At 38.8% G+C, this 18800-nt stretch overlaps 1 protein-coding gene across 10 annotated transcripts in view; it reads left to right on the top strand.

Moving 5' to 3' along the window:
• Nucleotides 1–18800, top strand: part of POC1B (POC1 centriolar protein B) — a 142226-nt gene that overhangs the window by 45527 nt on the left and 77899 nt on the right. For 9 of the 10 annotated variants that reach the window (XM_034772546.1, XM_034772504.1, XM_034772496.1 and 6 more), the window contains one exon: nucleotides 1556–1642. In XM_034772546.1, the coding sequence (XP_034628437.1) occupies nucleotides 1556–1642 (87 nt within the window). Of the gene's footprint in view, nucleotides 1–1555; nucleotides 1643–12002; nucleotides 16616–18800 lie in introns of those variants that run through there. The other variant, XM_034772550.1, reaches the window with a different exon arrangement.

Raw genomic sequence — 18800 nt, 5'->3', positions numbered from 1 at the left:
TGTGGGAGTCTTCCCTCATCCTCTTCCAGGCTGTCTGCCTGGGAGTTATCCTTCTCCAAGGCCTGCCAGAGGTGCCATTTGCCCTTTTGCAGCTTCTCTCTCCAGACTGAACTCTCTCAGCTCTTCACAGGCATCCCATGCTCCCATCCTAACTGGGTCTAATAATTAAACAGGGCCATCTGATTCCTATCCAGTCAGGTCGGCTGGGACAGTAGCTCATCTGTCACAGGCAAGGCTGCGTCCAACGCCCCTTAAGGGGCCAGCCAGCCTGTGACAAATCTCCCCCAACTAGAGTTTTTACTCAAAAACAAAATCACTCTAAAGTCCACAATAAACTATTATGTGTACTTTACATGCAAGATGCTCCGATACTATGGTAATTGGCAGTCATAAAATCTTATGATAGGTGTAAGAAGGATTTTCCTTCTATGTTTTCATGAGGTTTTTATATTACATTTATATTAATATTTCTCTTAGCTCTCCCATTTTAGATAAAAATTTTCAGAACCATGACAAAAGGTACAAATAAGCACTTCTAACTTCTGTTCAAACTTATAGAACCAAACAATGTCAAATAATTTAGTATCCTGACAGCACAAACTTCTGATATTTTTGTGTTGTGTAGCTATGTAATGCATTTCAGGCAGAATGCAGATCTTCATAGTCAATCACTTTCATATAGTAGCTCACCACGAATCAGTTTTTGCATTTTTTTCAGACACCGTGACTTCTATTCAGACGCTTGACCTACCACAGAAACCACTGTTGCCTCATAACCTAAAAAACAAACATGATTTGCAAATGAGAATTAGAGTTCTTTTGAAAGTAGGGCTTAGGCTCCTAAATCACTTGGATGCTTTTGAAAATTGTACTCCTAATCTAGCTATGTGCAATCATATTTCCAGAGTGGAAAAAGATGAAATCATAGCAGAAATTTTACAAGGAATCTTCAGAAGAATAGACTGCAAAAATTACATACTGCCCTTTTAGTTTGGGCTTCAGATCACATGAGAAAATATATAGAAGCCACATTTGGAAGCTTGGAAAAAAGCTTCCTGGAATGCATTTCTTCAAAAGTCATTAGTGATTCTATTGGAGATCAGCAGCTGGCTTAAATTTTGGGTAACATCAGTGTTAACTGCCCTGATTAAATCAATTTTATAGTTGCTATTTCCACTCCTACATTTTCATATTCTATCCTAAAATTTAACTTCTTGATTCGTAATTCCTGTGCTAAGAATAAGATAAGAACCTTTGAGTCAATTTATTTTTTGGGGGTGTTTGAGGTTTATAACAAAAGTATGGACTGTAGACCTATTTGATATGACCTGCATTAATATAATTGGTTTCTTTAATGTGTGTGGTTACCAATACATTATGATTATGATAACAGGAAAGGCTTCAAAGAAAGTAGTTTCTTTTATGAATATATTACCCTTACCTGTAGCTGTGTTGATAGGCATGCCCTCATTTAACATATGGTCTTTGTGGGCTCAGTCTTGTTTCCATTTTCTGTTGATATAGAAATACTAACAGCAAAATTTGTTTTTGACAGATAGATCCTAGCTTCGATGTGACAGATACACAAACGCTTGACCCACCTGTCGTAGATATTAGTTCCTCCATGTATTTCAGTTCTCCGGTAAGTTTCCTGGGGGGACATGTTCGGAAGGACAAAGCATAGTTTAAATTAATAGGTTAGTGGCAATATGGACTTCTCTAAATTGATAAAATGTAGTCAGAGTCCAATAAATAGTTTTACTATTAAGAGTCGTAACTTCTTAGCCGCCATGTTCAAATTTCCTTCCACAATTCAGTGTTAACCAGAAGATGGTGCAAGAGTGAAGTTTTCACTTTGCTTAAGAGATTTAATCTTTTATTGTACTGAAGAGCAGCTCATAATTAGCTGTTGAAAAAATCACATAATATTGTTTCTGTGTAAATATTTAATTTATGAAATATTTGATTTTGCTAACTTAAGTTGCAGACAAATAGACATGTACTGGAAAACAAAGAACAGTCTTCTTATTGATAAAGAGTGCCAATAATGATATGATTTGATTTTTCTCCTTTTATGGTATCAGCTAGCGCACATCATTCTAAGAAGGAATGATAGGATTAGTTCCTTTTAGTGTTCACTTTCAGTGGTGTGTGGGAGGAAAGAAAGGCAATATTTAAATGGTGCTTTCGTAGGAGGAGAAAAATGCACACTCGGTGTTGGATAATAAAGGATGTACTGTTCTAGAGTTAGGTTAAAATGAGAAATCCTTTTCTAGGATGAGAATGTTTCCTCCCTCCCTCTCCCTCCCCCTGAATTATTAGCTCTGAAATTGTTCCACTGAATTTAATTATTAGATGACAGGATTTGTAAAGAGTGTGCTTTCTAAGGCAATGGTAATCACCATAAGTAGGTTTCATCTGGCTAGAGTGGATGGATGATTTTATGGTTAAAACACCGGACTGTGCAACAGATGTGTGTTTTGCTCCCTGTTTTCCCTCAGATTTTGTGTGACCATGAATGTCACTTGATCTCTCTGTCCCATCTATAAAATGGTGGTAGTAACACCTACATACAGGTGTGTGGTAAGAGTTATTTAATGTTTTAAAAGTGCTTTGAGATCCTTGAATGAAATGCTGTGTAGAGGTTCTAGTGCTGTTTAACCCTCTTTCCTCCCCAGCCAAACTGAAATCCTCACATAACATTTGGCTGTTGTAATTCAGATGCTTTGATCTCCTTAGCAATTTTGCTGTTGTGTTTTCAGTGTCACCAAGAAAATGTAGCTCTTTAACCTAGCTGGGGTCAAAATAATGCACTCACTTTACTGGGTATTTATTTTATAACTCTTGTAAGTAGTGGGAGAGAAAATACCAAAAAAAGAGTAGCATTTAACTTCAGAAAGATTAACTATACAAAAACGAGGAAGCTATTTAAGTGAAAATTAAAAGTTACAGTCACAAGAGTGAAACAGCAAAAAAAATTAAGCACATCAGAAGTAGGAAGCCTGCCAAACAGTCAGTGGGACTACTGGATGATAGAGTTGGTAAAGGAACACTCAAGGAAGACAAGGCCATTGTGAAGAAGCTAAATTAATTCTTTGCATCTGTTTTCATTGTGAAGGATGTGAGGAAAATTCCCACACCTAAGCCTTTCTTTTTAGGTGACAGATCTGAGGAACTGTCCCAGATTGAGGTATCGGTAGAAGAGTTTTTGGAACAACTTGTTAAATTAAACAGTAATAACTCACCAGGGCTAGATGTATTTACCCAAGAGTTTTGAAGAAATTCAAATATGAAATTGTAGAACTACTAACTGTGTTATGTAATCTATCATTTAAATCTGTTTGTGTACCAGATGACTGGCAGCACATTAGCTATCATCCAATTTTTTTTAAAAGGTTCCATAGGTGATCCTGGCAGTTACAGGCTTGTAAGCCTAACTTCAGTAACATGCAAATTCGTTGAAAATATAGTAAAAAAACAGGATTACCAGACTCATAAAAGAGCACAATATTTTGGACACTAGTCAACTTGGCTTTAGTAAAGGGAAATGATGTCTCACCAAACATATGGACAAGGGTGATCTAGTGGATATGGTGTACTTGGACTTTCAGAAAGCCTTTCAGTAGGTCCTTCGCTAAAGGCTCTTAAGCAAAGTAAGCAGTCATGGGATAAGAGGGACCTTTCCTTTCATGGATCAATAACTGGTTAAAAGATAGGAAACAAAGGGTGGGGGTAAATGGTCAGTTTTCAGAATGGAGAGAGGCAAATAGCTGTGTCCCCCAGAAATTTGTATTGCGACCAGTACTGTTCAACGCATTCATAAATGATCTGGAAAAAGGGGTAAACAGTGAGGTGGCAAAATCTGAAGGTGATACAGATTACTCAAGATAGTTAAGTCTAAAACAGACTGTGAAGAGTTACAAAGGGCTCTCACAAAACTGGGTGACTGGACAACAATATCAATAAATCCGAAATAGAGCACATGGAAAAACATAATCTCAACTATACATATAAAATGATGGGGTCTAAATTAGCAGTTATCACCCAAGAAAAAGATCTTGGACTCATTAGGGATACTTCTCTGAAAACATCTGCTCAATGTACAGCGGCAGTCAAAAAAGCTAACAAAATGTTAGGAACCATTAGGAAAGGGATAGATAATAGAGTAAATATCATAATACCACTATATAAATCCCTGGTATGCCCACAACTTGAATACTGTGTAGAGTTCTGGTCGCCCCATCTAAATAAATAAGTGAATATTAGTATTGGAGAAGGTACAGCAGAGAAGGGCAACAAAAATGATTATGGGTATGGAACAGCTTCCATATGAAGAGAGATTAAAAAGACTGGGACTGTTCCGCTTCGAAAAGAGATGACTGCAGAGGGGGGGCACGATGGAGGTCTATAATGGGGTTCTCAGACTTTTGCACTGGTGACCCCTTTCACACAGCAAGCCTCTGAGTGCGACCCTCCTTATAAATTAAAAACACTTTCTTTTTATATATTTAACACCATTATAAATGCTGGAGGCAAAGCGGGGTTTGGGGTGGAGGCTGATAGCTCACGATCCCTCATGTAATAACCTCAGGAACCACTGGTCTATAAAATCATGAATGGTGTGGAGAAAGTGAATAGGGAAGTGTTATTTATCTCTTCACATAACCTAAGAACCAGGGGTCACCCAATGAAATTAATAGGCAGCAGATTTAAAACAAACAAAAGGAAGTACGTCACACAATTCACAGTCAACCTGTGGAACTCATTAACAAGATGTTGTGAAGGCCAAAAGTATAACAGGGTTCAAAAAGGAGTTTGATAAGTTCATGGAGGATAGGTCCATCAATGACTATTAGCCAAGATGATCAGGGATGCAACCCCATGCTCTGGGAGTCCTAAGCCTCTGAGTGCCAGAAGCTGGGAGTGAATGACAGGGAATGGATCACTCAGTGATTGCCTGTTCTGTTCGTTCCCTCTGGGGCATCTGGCATTGGCCCCTGTTGGAAGACAGGATACTGGGCTAGATGGACCATTGGTCTGACCCAGTATGGCCACTCAACAGACAGAATTTTCTGGCTGTTCAATAATTTTTTGAAGTGTATTGCATCTGAATCTTACCACTGATTGCAGGACTCAAGTGTACATGTATAGATAACAAAGAGAGATATTATAAAGCCCCAAATCACATAATTTTATCAAGTTAATCTCATTCATTTGATTACCTGACCTATGACTGCTTTATGAAACGTTTGTGTCCAGAATGCATCTTGTGGAGTTGAATAATAAAATGAAGCGTTGATACATCCCTGGTAGCATCCCCTTGATTACTGACAGCATCCCTTTCGCTTTATAGCCTTTTGTCATCCTTATTATAAGAGATATAACTACAAAACTCACCTATATGACTCTGCCAATAATGTACTAAATGGGTTAGCTAGATGGGTTAGCTTGTCCATCTATCACTCAGCCATGGCTCTCACCACACCCTTCTGCATCATAGTATCTGTGCTGTCCCCTTTCTTTCCTCCCTCTGGCTGCATTTCAACATAATTGTTCCCCTTACCTCCTACAGTCCCCACCTTCTCCTTTCCCCACCAGCACAAATCCAGATCCCACATCTACACCCTCCTCTTCCCCCTCACGTATGATGACATTTGCCCCACCTTCCCTCCATCACCCACCGTCTCCCTGTCACCCATTCGTCCCTCTTGTGCCATCATTCCTAATCTCACCCCACCTCCTTGCTGTTTCTGGGACACCCACTCCATCTCTTAAAGAAAAATGAAACAAAATGCTCCCTCCCTTGGAAAGCTACAGAAGGCTTCTTTCCCCAAAATTCTTACAAATTTTAGGAGATTATTTGGGGGAGTTCTCACTAAACCTTCCCACAGCGAGCCTAATCCTTTGTCGCTTTGAGGGCCTTCTGTATACCTTCCCTTAGGACCCTTGTATAGGGGCCCTGTAAACCATAGGAAACTCATAGGGCCCCAACCTTCCACCTACCTTTCTACCTATTTGGGGGGCAGGTATTGCTACAAAGAGTCAAAAAATGTTAATTTTTAAAATTTTGAATAACTATCTTTTTAGGGTATTTTAATTCACTTTATACTTGGTGGAAAAATTCTACCTTGAACCAAGATCTATCCTACCATCTTTGAGAATGATGTGACTTTTTTTGTGTATTTTAGATTAAGGGACAGAATTTGCCTTTTAATGAGAAAAGTCTCAATAACCTTAATTATGGAGTATCTTGCAGCCTTATTATAATTATGAAAGCTTTGGGAGTTATTGAATTATATGTTGAAATAGTTCTTGGGCACTATGGACTATTGATTGTTAGTTCTGTTGTCTGTTTCAGTAAAATTAGGAAAGAAAGCAATCCCTAGATGTGGCTGTGTGTCAGCTTTTCCTTGTTTGTTTGGTTTTTTGTTGTTGTTCATACAAGAATAATAGAATAGCTGGCATTTGCCCCATTGTTAGCAAGAAGAGACTGCCAGTTCTGAATATTTCCCCCCTGCAGTCCTGTTGTAGCCAATAAATACTACAAACTGGGGGGGGGGGGCACGAAGGAACATTCAGGGGGACACGGTGGGGCCCAGGTTAGCCTCCACAGGGGGCAGGGAGGGGAGGGAGCACCACCTTGCCCCACACCCAGCTGCAGCTCCGGCCCCAGCTTCTGCGCTCCTGGCCCCAACCGCAGGCCTGCTCCCGGCCCCAACTGCGGCTCTGCTCCCAACCCCAGATCCCAACCACAGTTCCTGGGGGATGGGAGGCCCAGACAAGTCCCATTACAGGTGGGGAGAGGGCGTGCCAGAAACATTTTTGGGACCACTGAAATATTATATGGACAAAATATATTCAGGAAGAGAGAGGTCACTTGTGAAGACAGAGAAAATATTTCAGTAAATGTTGTGACACTGGGGTATCCTAGTTACTAGACAACATTGCAAAACCAGTTCAGAGCCACTTCCTAACTACTTATGTAAACAGAGGTTTGGAAAGAACACAAATTATAAAGATGTAAAAGTTTAAAAACTAAATGTTGTACTATCTTCAAAATCAATGTGGAAAAAAGTAATTCACCTATTGTCCCCCTCAAATAATGCCAGTAATTTGTAATTAATCCGCTAAATTTATAATGAATAGTAAACGTAGCTCATTTAAAAACACATTGATCTTTAGGATAACAACATTCTTCATTGGCAAGATGTAGAATCACAGATTACAGTTCTTTAACGTGTGAGAATCTCAGACTATTTAGTTTTTTTGTTATAAAGGTGGCTTTCTCTCTTCCATTCAAAACACTACTTGCCTTCTCCCTCCCACCCACCCCTAAATGTATTACAGCCATCTTAGTATTGTCTTTGTGTTCCTGAGTTACCAAAAAGTAAAAGTTGGAAAGGACTTTTTTTTCCCTGTAGGACTGTTTCTTTCTGCCCCATCCTTTGGTTTTTGCTTATATGTTGAGGGTGTATTTTTTTCAGTTAAATGTGCAAACCAATGCACAGTTAACCTCAGGTCCCATGATAAACCCGAGGGTAAGTTGATGTCTCGCTAGCTGTTCTGACAGCAGCAGGAAATCACTGTGAAGGCTCTCTAGTGTTCCATCTGTTGACCTTGCTCATGTAAACAGGATTTGAAGGAAGCAGAGCAGTGTGAAGTCTGAACTAGCAATGCTGCCTGTAATACACATTTGCTGCCCTCTCCTCCACTGATACTTATCAAATGCAAGATGTATTTTTTTTTGTTCGTACACAATATCGACTCTACAACTAAGACTGTGTGCTAAATATTTTAAGGGGGGATAAGCATTGTTCCTTTTTGCTTGGTGAGGAGTAGATTAATTAGAAGATTTTCAAAAAAAATTAAGTGATCAAACATTTTTTTTGGAGACAGCGTAACATTTTAAAAAAGGGGTTAGGAACAAAGTTAATGCTCAGAAATTATTATTCAGAAAGATGAAATATTGCTAACTAGACCATGCCCCTTTAGTAGTAGGTATCTGGATTTCTCGATGCTAAAAGCAGAAAAGATTTTGTTTTATTTATTTTCACAGATATTAACATAGACTCCCCTTCTTCTCCCACAACCCCACCTAAGAAAGGTGTCTATCCAGAACTCTAGCAGTTTTTTTTTTACACACAACTGAAATTCCATTCTGGGATGTGACTACTACCAGTATAGATGAATTGTCAGTTATGCCACGTAGGCAAGTAGTAGCCAATATGGCAGCAAGATTTTTGCACCATTTTCTCCTCCCAATGTACAGGCAGTCTTCCCCAGCTCTTTCCCTACCTTACTGGAAGAAGCTGCCATTGATACCTCTGCCTGGGGCACCATCTTTCTTCCTTGGCTTAATGCAGCATCAGAATTACATGGAACAGAGGAGGACAAAGAAAATTTCCTCTAAGAAAAAGTGAAGGAAGAAGGGACCCTTCTGTTCCTCTCTCTACGGTTTTGAACAGGGATCCAGACTGTTCATCCTCCTCCTCCCCGGCCTGACCTGTACAATACACTAAATTAGCGTGCTCTTAAATTTCCCTTGGTTAGTATAGGCTACAATACTGTCTTTCTCTCTTTGGCCTCTCTCGCACATTTCCTGGGCACAAGCTCTCTCTGTTACTCCTTCAAGAAAATGGGATCCTGCAGCCCAGCTGCTCTAGGCCCCAGGACCAGTGCTGACCCACCCAGCCTCCCCAGTAACTTAAGGACACTCATTCCCTCAGCTCCAACTGTGTAGTCACTCTAGGTTTATGGTTTAAGTCTTCTGGAGCATGTGATAGGTGAAGCAAACAGACACATAGATAGGCCTTGCAAAGGTTTCTGAGCACACTTACTGTTTTTACTCAGATAGCACAGAAGACCTACAGATCCAGAAAAATATAATAAAAACCCTACACACACTTTCCTGCCTCAGTTTCCTCATCATTCTGGAGCATTTCCTTTGCTTATGTCAGAGTTCTCTGAGGAGTTCTGAAACCTTCTCCTCCAAATCATGGAGTCTCTCCTCCTCCTCCAACTCAGCTTCCTTTTACCTTGCCGCGTTCCAGAGTTAAACAGCCCCTGCACTCCCTGTGCCCTCCTCGCAGGATAGTATGCCCCTCTCTTTCTTTCTCTTGAGTTTATAAGTCTTACCACTAACTCTTGGTTCCTTTGTTCTGCTGCTGGGAAAATTCTACTGCTCCAAATCCTAACCCCTCTGCAGACAAACTTGGTTGAGCTAGTTTCTCAACTGGAGTACAGTCATTAGCTTTAACAACTGTCCTTTGTCCCTGGTCTTGGAAATACATAATACAGCCCCATGGCTGACTGCACATGCAGTGAGATATTTAATGATACAACAATTTAATAATTTCATCAATCAGAATTCATAAGTTGTACATAGAATCCCCAAATTGTCACAGGTTTTGATTCTCTTGTTCTGGAATGCAGTCACATCACAATTACTTGACATGTGCAGTGTACCTGACTTTAAGAGGCATGCTAGTGCAATTGATAATGGATCTAAAAATTAGCTATACACAAGAGAGAAGTAATACATATGTAATAAGGGAGGAATGTGATCTTAATGGCCTTTCTTTGCACTGTTTATAATGGTATTCTAACAGGACATATAACTACTAGTATACTAAGAAAGAATTGGGACTGTATGTTGCACTGCTGCATAATTAAGTAATAATACATGCCAGGGTGTTCATTAATAGTGCTTTGAGTGAATTGAAGACTGAACTTGACTTAATATCCTAGATAGTTGGAGAGGAAGATTTCCTGTGCTATTTTTAAGTATATAGCCTGTGCCCAATAATTACATTAGTTCAGCTACAGTATTAGTTAATATGTGAAGTCATTAATCATGTTTATAACAGTAGTGCTTAAGGGCCAATCAAGACCCTATTTTGCTAGGCACTGTACAGATGCAGAGTAGTGGACTGTACCAGATGTAGTCAAGCTCCCTTGTCTGGACACTTGCAAAACTGCTGCTGGGGAATCCAAACTCTGCATTCCATGTACCACTAGTGTTCTGGGGCTGGGCACAGTTTAGGCACTGTCCCTGGCTTTGGGCCTCTAGGCAGGCCTTATGTCTGACCCCACGCTCTTGGCAATGGATTCCCTGCAATCCCATTATCCAAAGTTAAGCCATTAGAAGAGTAGCAGCCAAAGCCAGGATCTCTGGACAGTCAGGTCTTGTCCAGGTGGAGATCTAGTATGTAGCCTGTGCCAAGGTGTGAATGTACAGTGCTGTTGCCACACACACAGCTTTACTCGGCACCTGCACCTCTTACCCTCTTCTCCCCTGTCCCTCTTCCTCCTCTCCCTTTCCGTTTGTTTCCGTTTAGCCAATCCCCTCCTAAGTAATCCCACCCAAAGGGTGGAAAGAATCATGAAACTGACATGTTTGCCACCATCATCTTGTTCACTCTGTGTGTGTGTGTTATGCTCAGTGGTGGATTAGCCACTGGGCCAATGGGGCCCATGTCCTGGGGCCCTGGGCAAATAAGGGGGGGCCCAGAAAAATGGGTGCCCCCCAACCCCACCCGGCACTCCTACCAGGGAGCCAGGGAAGCCCCCGTGCCCCAACTCTGCTCCCCATCAGGAGTGCTGCGTAGGGGTGGGGCAAGCCCTCGCACCCCAACCCCATTTTTCCAACAGGAACATATGGGAGGGGCAGGGGGGACTGCAGGCAGAAGGGGTGGGGAGGGGCTCCCACTTGCTCTGGCCCAGGGCCCCACAAAATCCGCCTCTAGTCATACCCCTTTCCCCACCCTGTGTCTGTCTTATCTATTTAGATTGTACGCTCTTTAAGACAGGGTTGGCAAAGGGGCCCTATTCTTGGTTGGCCCTTAGGCAATACTATAATAAACGTGATTAATAATGAAATTCTTAATATTTTGTTTCATGTTGTAAAATTAACTGATTATTTTCTAGTAGATATGTTAGAGCTGGCCAAAAAAAAAGTCATAAATGTTTTTTTTTAATGTGGCAGCAAAACACAGTGTTAAGTGAAATGGTTAAAGAAAGTTTATCAAGTCAGTCTGTTCTTTTTTGTAGTTCCTTTAGCAAATCAGCACATTTCTGGGAACTGGATGTGTAAAAGTTCCAGGTATTATTTCTGTGTCATAACTTCCTGAGATACTGTACTTGTAAGCTGTCAGTAATTTTTCCCCTAGGCTGGGAATCTAAGCTGTTTATCCAAGTTCTCACAGCTGATTCTGAGGCATGTAGAAAATGTCCGACAGCTATCAACCCACACATCCAATAACAACTGGTTCCTTCCTCTTCCTGTGGAAGAGTAACATCCTCTGAGAAGAACTGTACCCTGAGGAATGCAAAAACCAGCAGCTAGTCTTTCACACAGGAAATAACTACTAAAGCATTTTCAGAAAAGCGCTTCTTTCACTTGGACTCTCAGCTTGTAATGATCTTTCTGCTGACATAGAATATGATTTATTACTGGTCTAAATGCCATTTGAGAGTCTGTTAGTTCAATGGAAAATAAAGAACCTAGTATTCACCAGTTCTGTAAATCTTTAAAACCCCTCTTGTTTTGGATATAGTGACACAAGTGAATTTAGTTGAATATTTTATTCAGTTAATTTAACTGAATTTAAAAATGATGAAAATGTTTGGTGGTTGTTGTGTTCAGAGTGTGTGTAATATGTGTTTTCCCCCTTCCCTTAAAAGTTAATGGGTTATATTTTATCTGAAGTTGTGTTGTAAGCCTGTGACCCAAACTGACACAATGTCTAGGGAACAAGACATTAGGTCTGGAACAGTGCCCTTGACTTACCCTGTTATTCCTAACCATTGCACGAGTCTGAGGTTGGTACAGGATGCTGACAGCCATGTGTGCTGCAAAATTTGAATGTGAACTGAAATGCTTATTTAACAAAACAAAAAATAAAAATATTTAAGATTCAAAATGAGTAATAAAGCACATATTTTAAAGTGTATTTCTCTTTGTAACTGATTTAAAAGCTGTTCCTCCTTTGCTTGTCTGACAGCTCTCAAGTCAAGGCCATAGAATTCTGTTTATCCTGTTACTGACTACACTGCTAACATCTCGTTCAGTCAAGGAATGCAGTCACCTGCTCCACTTTAAATGATGAAAGTGACTTATGTCCATGTCAACTCCATTACAATGGCTCTCCCTGCTGCTGTCTTGGTACTCCCTATGTGGTCAATAACTAGCAATAAAAGCAGCATTGCAGTGCCTATTGTGTTTCTGTGCATGAGGAAAAAGTACTTATTAATAGTTAAGAACAGAAGGGACCATTATGATTGTCCAGGCTGACCACCTGCATATCTCAGGCCATGGAATTTCACCTACTAATTTCTGCATGAAGCTAACATCTGCTTGAGCTAGATCATATGTTTTTTTTAAGAAAGGTCTCCAATCTTGACTTAGATTTCAAGTGATGGAGAATCCCTTGTTATGCTTTTATCTGTTACTATCAGAAAACTTCTCCTCTTTTAGGTGTTTATGAATCCAGACCACGTGAACTGTTTTAATCTTCTCTTCATTAAACTAAACAGTGTTTTAAGACTCTCACTATAAGTTTTCCAGACCTTGAATCATTCTTGTAACTCTCTTTCTGAACTTCTTCCAGTTTTTCCACATCCTTTTTTGAAGGGTGGACACCAGAACTGGACAAAGTAATCAGACAATGGTCTTACCAATGCGGTAATACATATTTAATACCCTCTTCATCCTCCCTACTTATTATACAGTCAATGATTACATTTGCACTCTCAGCTGTTATATCACACTGCAAACTCTTGTTCAGTTGATTATATACCATAACACCTTAGTTCTTTTTAGTGTCACTGCTTTCCAAGATTGATCCACTCCCACATCCTGCCAGTTTGATCTATGTTATTTGTTCCTAGATGTGTGTCCTTGTATTTGGCTATATTAAAATTCATGGTGTTTGAATGAGCCATGCGTACCAAGTGACCCATATTACTCTGTTGTGTTGACCTGTCTTTATTATTTACCATTCCATCAATCTTTGTGATCTATAAACCTTTTCAGAAATTATTTTGTTTTCTTGATTATTGAGAAAGATATTGACCAGCAGTGGGCCAGTAACAGATTCTACTGGAATTACTAGAAACACCACCATTTGTTGATGATTCTCCATTTACTTTTGAAGATTCATCAACTAACCAGTTTTTAACCTATTTCATGTGCTACACTGACTTTCTATAGTGCTAATTTTAATCAGAATATCGTGCAGTATCAAATCAAATGTATTACAGAAGTCTAGGTATATTTTGTCAACACATTTCCGTTTTTTCAACCAAGATTACAGTCTAATCAAAAAAGATATTAAGTTTGTTTGACAAGATCTATTTTTCATTAAAGCTCCCTGATTGGCATTAATTATGCTACCATTCTTCATAGATTTCATCTCATATCAGCTGTTCACTTGATTTTTTTTTTTTTTTTTCTGCGACATCACTATCAAGCTATCCTACCTAAAGTTACACAGGTCATTCTGTTTGCCCATTTTAAATATTGATGCATTAGACTTGGAGAAATTCCAGAGGACTGGAAACAATATTCCAAGATATATTAAAAAATTAACATCAGTGGTTCACTGGTTCAACATTTAAGATTTTGGGGTGCAAGTTATCTAGTTTCCCAGAATTAAAAATGTTTAAACATAGATGTTGTTTAACACTCTCCTTAGTTATTGTTGGAATAGAAATTATTTCTTTACCACTGTAAGATATGAATATACATCCATCTTTCAAATTAAAGAACAGAAACACTTATTAAACACATGCTTTTTGTGCATCATTATTAACAATCTTAACACTGCCATACTATAAGTCTGCTATTTTTGTTTTGTTTTGTTTTGGAATATTTAAGAAAAATCCTTATTGTCCTTTGCCCTAATAGCCATAGACATGTTCCTTGATACCTTTAGCTTCCCGTATCAAATGTCTACATGTCAACTTCCCCTTTGTTTATATTTATAATATATTATTGCTTTATAATACTAATAATAAAAAAATCAAGCTCAGGCCTTAGAGCCTGGGCTCCAGCCCAAGCCCAAATGTCTACACTGCAATTTCATAGCCCCACAGCCCGAGCCCCGCAAGCCTGAGACAGCTGATGGGAGCCAGCTGCGGCCATGCTGCAGGTCTTTTAATGCACTATAGACACACCATAAAGGCCTGAACTTAGAAGGACAAAAGCTGTCAATTTCCCTTCAATTTAAATATAGATGTTAAAAGTAATCTGTTCCTGTTCTGGAATCTCAAATTGAGGGCAGTTTGTATTTGATAGTGATGATTTGATGGGGGTGAGGTTACAGATCAATGGCAGTGTGATTTATTTTGTTTGGGAAGTGCTTGCAGGGAGATTGAGGAATGAACTGGGTAGGTAGGATGATTCAATGGCCATTGTAGTCTCCCCTGGGTGTTTCTATTCTGGCATCTAGCTGTGGTGTTTGCATCCTTTGGCCACCTTCAGGTGGTTGTGAAGATGGAACAGTGCTGCCATTTACAGGGGTTATGGGATGGGGTTTTTGGTTATGAGGACTTTGGCTCCTCAGTTAACTTGGAAGTGGGCAGGTGGAGACAAGACATGAAGAAATCTTGTTTACAGTTTAAACCAGAACCTAGATGCTTATTTTCAGCCCCTGATATTTCACCTCTAGGTAACTCTCAACTTATATCAGGCACCTACCGTTCTAAACTTTTAAATAAATCATAATACATTTGCAATTTACAGCAATGAAATAGGTAGTAAAATCTTGTATTTCAGTATGTAAACTGATTATCTGGGGGGGATCAGGAAGTAGTTCTCTCTCCATGTACAACATTAGATAAGTGCAATTTATAATTTTCACATTCTCTTGAAGCAACAGGCTTTGGCTGCTGTTAGAAGCTGAATATCAGGCTAGATGGGCTGATCCAGCATAGCAGGCTCTCTTCCCACATTGTTAAGTAAAAACAAAACATTTTTCATGATGTTACTGTAGTGTTTGGGTGATTTTTTTTTTAAGTAAACATCTGATGCCATGCAATACATATATGATAATTAAAAATTGATAGCCTGATTAAATATTCAAATTAATTATTTGGTCCTGTTGTAAACATGGTCAGCGTGTAATAAATGGGAAGTAGTATAATGTTCCTGTTAATGCATGTCTGTCTTCTACCACAGTCGATCGTAATGATTCTCTTAGTTATTCCCCTAGTATGTGATGTATAATGTACTATTAATATAATTACTTTAGTAAAGCAATTAAATGTTGTTGGCATGCTTAATTGCACCTTGACATATTGATCTCATATTCAGCTTTAAATGTCTTTTAAATATAAATGAGACCCTAAACCTGCATTCTAATCAGCACAGGCAGACCCTTGTGCCTGTGCAGAGACCATTCATTTTTATGTTTACATAAAAGGTACATGGGTGGACCCTTATGCTTACTCAAACGAATGGCAGGATCTGGACCAATGTTTGTACCAACAAGTTCTTGTGTGTAAACAAGCTATGCATTTAATCTGATCTTTGTAGATGGTCTTTGCGTATGTTTCATCCTCATTTTAAAAGTGCTTAGTGTATTTTACTTTGTCTGATATAGGGAAGCATGTAGATGGCATATAGCATTACAGTCTGCACCTGCCTTAAAAATAATTAAAATCAGTAGCCCAGACCTAAAATTCTTGTGTCTTTCATGTTGCAGCTGCTGCTTTTTGCATTAATTCAAAAACAGTGCACTCCAAGGTTAATGTGCTTTTCTTGTGAATAATATCCTTGCACTTACATAGTTAGTTTCATCAGAGGCTCTTGTACTTATAAAAAGATGGATGAGCATTATCCTACTTTAGAGATGCCTTATCCCATACTCATTGAAATCTGTGGCAAAGCTCCCATTAGAAATAGAACCCAAGTTTCAGGACTGCAATTGTCCTGTTTTAACCATCAGAGCACAATTTTCTAGACCAAATCTCCAGTTGTTTCTTATTGTATACCAATACAAGAAACTCATATTGTACAAAGCTCAAATATGAGGTACCACACACTTTGACTTTCTATCCTAGTCTTGGTATGTACCTGTATTTGTGTTTCAGCTGCCAATGTAAATTAATCACATTAAAAGGAAGTTCATTTAAACTGGAAAAAATGATTTATGTTTGAGCTGAATTTTTTTGTCAAGGCTTTGACATGGCATTTTTAGGGGGATGCACCAATTTGTGCAGACCTAGCTAATAAAAATTGACATTGAGTAATATAAGTCTTGACAGTTCCTATCTGGAGGTCACTGATGTGAATATAACATTGCATGCCACTGTATTGTGGAGCAACAGAAGAGTTTACAAGGGTTGAGCAATGTTTGTGAATATAGTGGTGTATAAACTTCACTTTGTTTTCTATTTTGAGCACAAAGGGAATGCTAATTTATACCAATATTGTATTTTTCTGTGTAGTTGTGTGTTTACCTAAACCCTAACCTCCAAAAGTTGTTAATTGTCCAGTGATATATTTATTATTTTTAAATCTGCTATTTTGTGATGCTGGCATTTTGTGTAAAAGATCTGCAGCAATGTTTGGGAAGTGAATTTGCCTGGGTAAGTGGTATGAATAAAACACATCTATAATATTGCATTAGATATAGTACCTTAGCTTTAAATGATAAGCATTCTATTCAGTGTTCCTATTTTCTTTATACACCACACACACACACACACCCCATAAATATAAACTTAAGTACACCTCTACCCCTATATAACGCGACCCAATATAACACGAATTTGGATATAACGCGGTAAACCAGTGCTCCGGGGGGGCGAGGCTGCGCACTCCGGTGGATCAAAGCAAGTTCGATATAACGCGGTTTCACCTATAACGCGGTAAGATTTTTTTGGCTCCCGAGGACAGCGTTATATCAAGGTAGAGGTGTATAAAGAAAACAGGAACACTGAATAGAATGCTTATCATTTAAAGCTAAGGTATATATGTGTGTGTGTATGTGTATGTGTATGTGTATATATATATATATATATATATATACATACACACACTCTCTCACTCTGCACAATACAGAGTGTTATGCCATTTACATTACAGGTAATAAGGTTTAAATTTTTCACTTAACAACACTATTGCCACACAGTTAAAATTATGCACACAACTTAATTGATATGCTACATTTACACGCATTTAATTATGTGGAAGGTACACTGAATATATAGTGTATTTCTAAATACTAATCAATCCACAGTGAATCTGTTCTTTAATCTTTTTTTTTTTTTATTAAATTACCACATAATTACCATGTTGGTGAATGATAGAATGGGAATGTCTGTGTTGGTTATAATTTTTTTATAAATCTGCAGCGTCCCTGATATGATGCCTATTTGTAGCATCCCATTTATATCTATTATGTGGAATATTACCACATAAGGGAATGGAAACCCCACACATTTCAACACATGGACTTTCCTTTTTATGCTTACATTAGTGTTGAGACTTATGTTTCAGTTCATTAAAATTGTGGAGTTCTGGGGATCTGCTGGAGGAAAGAACTATCTGTGTGGATCACTATCCTGCTCTATCAACTGAATTCTTGCCTTTCTGCAGCTCTATAACAGCATGGCTCCTGTAGGAGCCCTGAGGCAGGACTTCCTCTAACTTTGTCGCCATGTTGCAGAGAGAAGGGGAACTTGTGCATGATTTTTCTTCTTGGGTTTGGAGAGAGGAGATCACACTGCAGCCAGTCCAGCCATCTCACAACATCACTGGTGGGTCTGAATCCCTCTGGAGTTTCCATACTGGGCTTCTACAAGATCTCAGAAAAGGGGCACCATTTAGTGGACCCATTTCTTCCCTCACCCATCTCACTCGTTTTCTTGGCCCATGTCTGCATATTTTGGCTTTTCTCCAGTGCCACTTATGGATGTGGAAAAGCGCACAAAGCCTTAAACATGTTAATCTACATTTGTACTTATTTTGAGGGTAGTTCACTAGTGTTATTCTTTGAGTTGAACAGAACTAATTAAGGTTATATTCACTAAATGGCTGTGACCATTGTGTCTTTTATTTAGTTAATAGGGATTATGGTCTAAGTTTTTTCCATCTCAGGCCAAAAACATGCACACTGACTGCTTTTAAATTCACAAAATTGAAAAGAATTATTCTCAGTTTACCAAGTATAATTTATGAATGTCAGATGTTGGCAGTTAGAAAATAAACCAGTCCACTCAGTGATGCGTTTCCTTACATAGAAGGGGGGGTGGTACAAACAGCATTTTATAATTACTTCTAGATGGGCAATAAAATTCCATATTTTTATATTTGCTTATATGATTATATGTGCAAGATAATTTGAATATTAAAACTGTAAGTGTTAGAAACCCTCAGTTACTTTTAATATTCAAGTTAGTCTCTAATATCATTTCCCTAATGTTGGCACCTCAGCGAGGCAAAAACTTCCTAAACATACCAATAGCGGCATTAGTTAGTATGTAAATTGGATTTTCAAACTCCAGTAGCCAACAAGTTCTCTGAACATTTGCTCACATTTGCTGTCTTGTCACAGTTGTGACTTGAATTGTATCCTGGTGCTCTTTAATGGGCTGCTGGAACCATGACCCTTCTCCTGATACCTAGGTATCTATTTCAATTTGGGGTTTTATTTTTTCTTTAAGTTTCAACAATAGCAGCCCAAAAAGCTCTAGTCAGCTCTAAAAGTGCTTCAAAACATAGTTCTTTACAGCAACCTTGAAAAATTACATCCAAAGTATTACCAGTGAATTCTCTGGTCTTAGTGCAACCAAAC

The sequence above is a fragment of the Trachemys scripta genome, chromosome 1 (assembly GCF_013100865.1).
Source record: "Trachemys scripta elegans isolate TJP31775 chromosome 1, CAS_Tse_1.0, whole genome shotgun sequence".
In the NCBI taxonomy this organism is placed as follows: domain Eukaryota; kingdom Metazoa; phylum Chordata; order Testudines; family Emydidae; genus Trachemys; species Trachemys scripta.
Note: the sequence above shows the minus strand (reverse complement) of the source record. Positions and strands in the feature narration are given on the sequence as shown.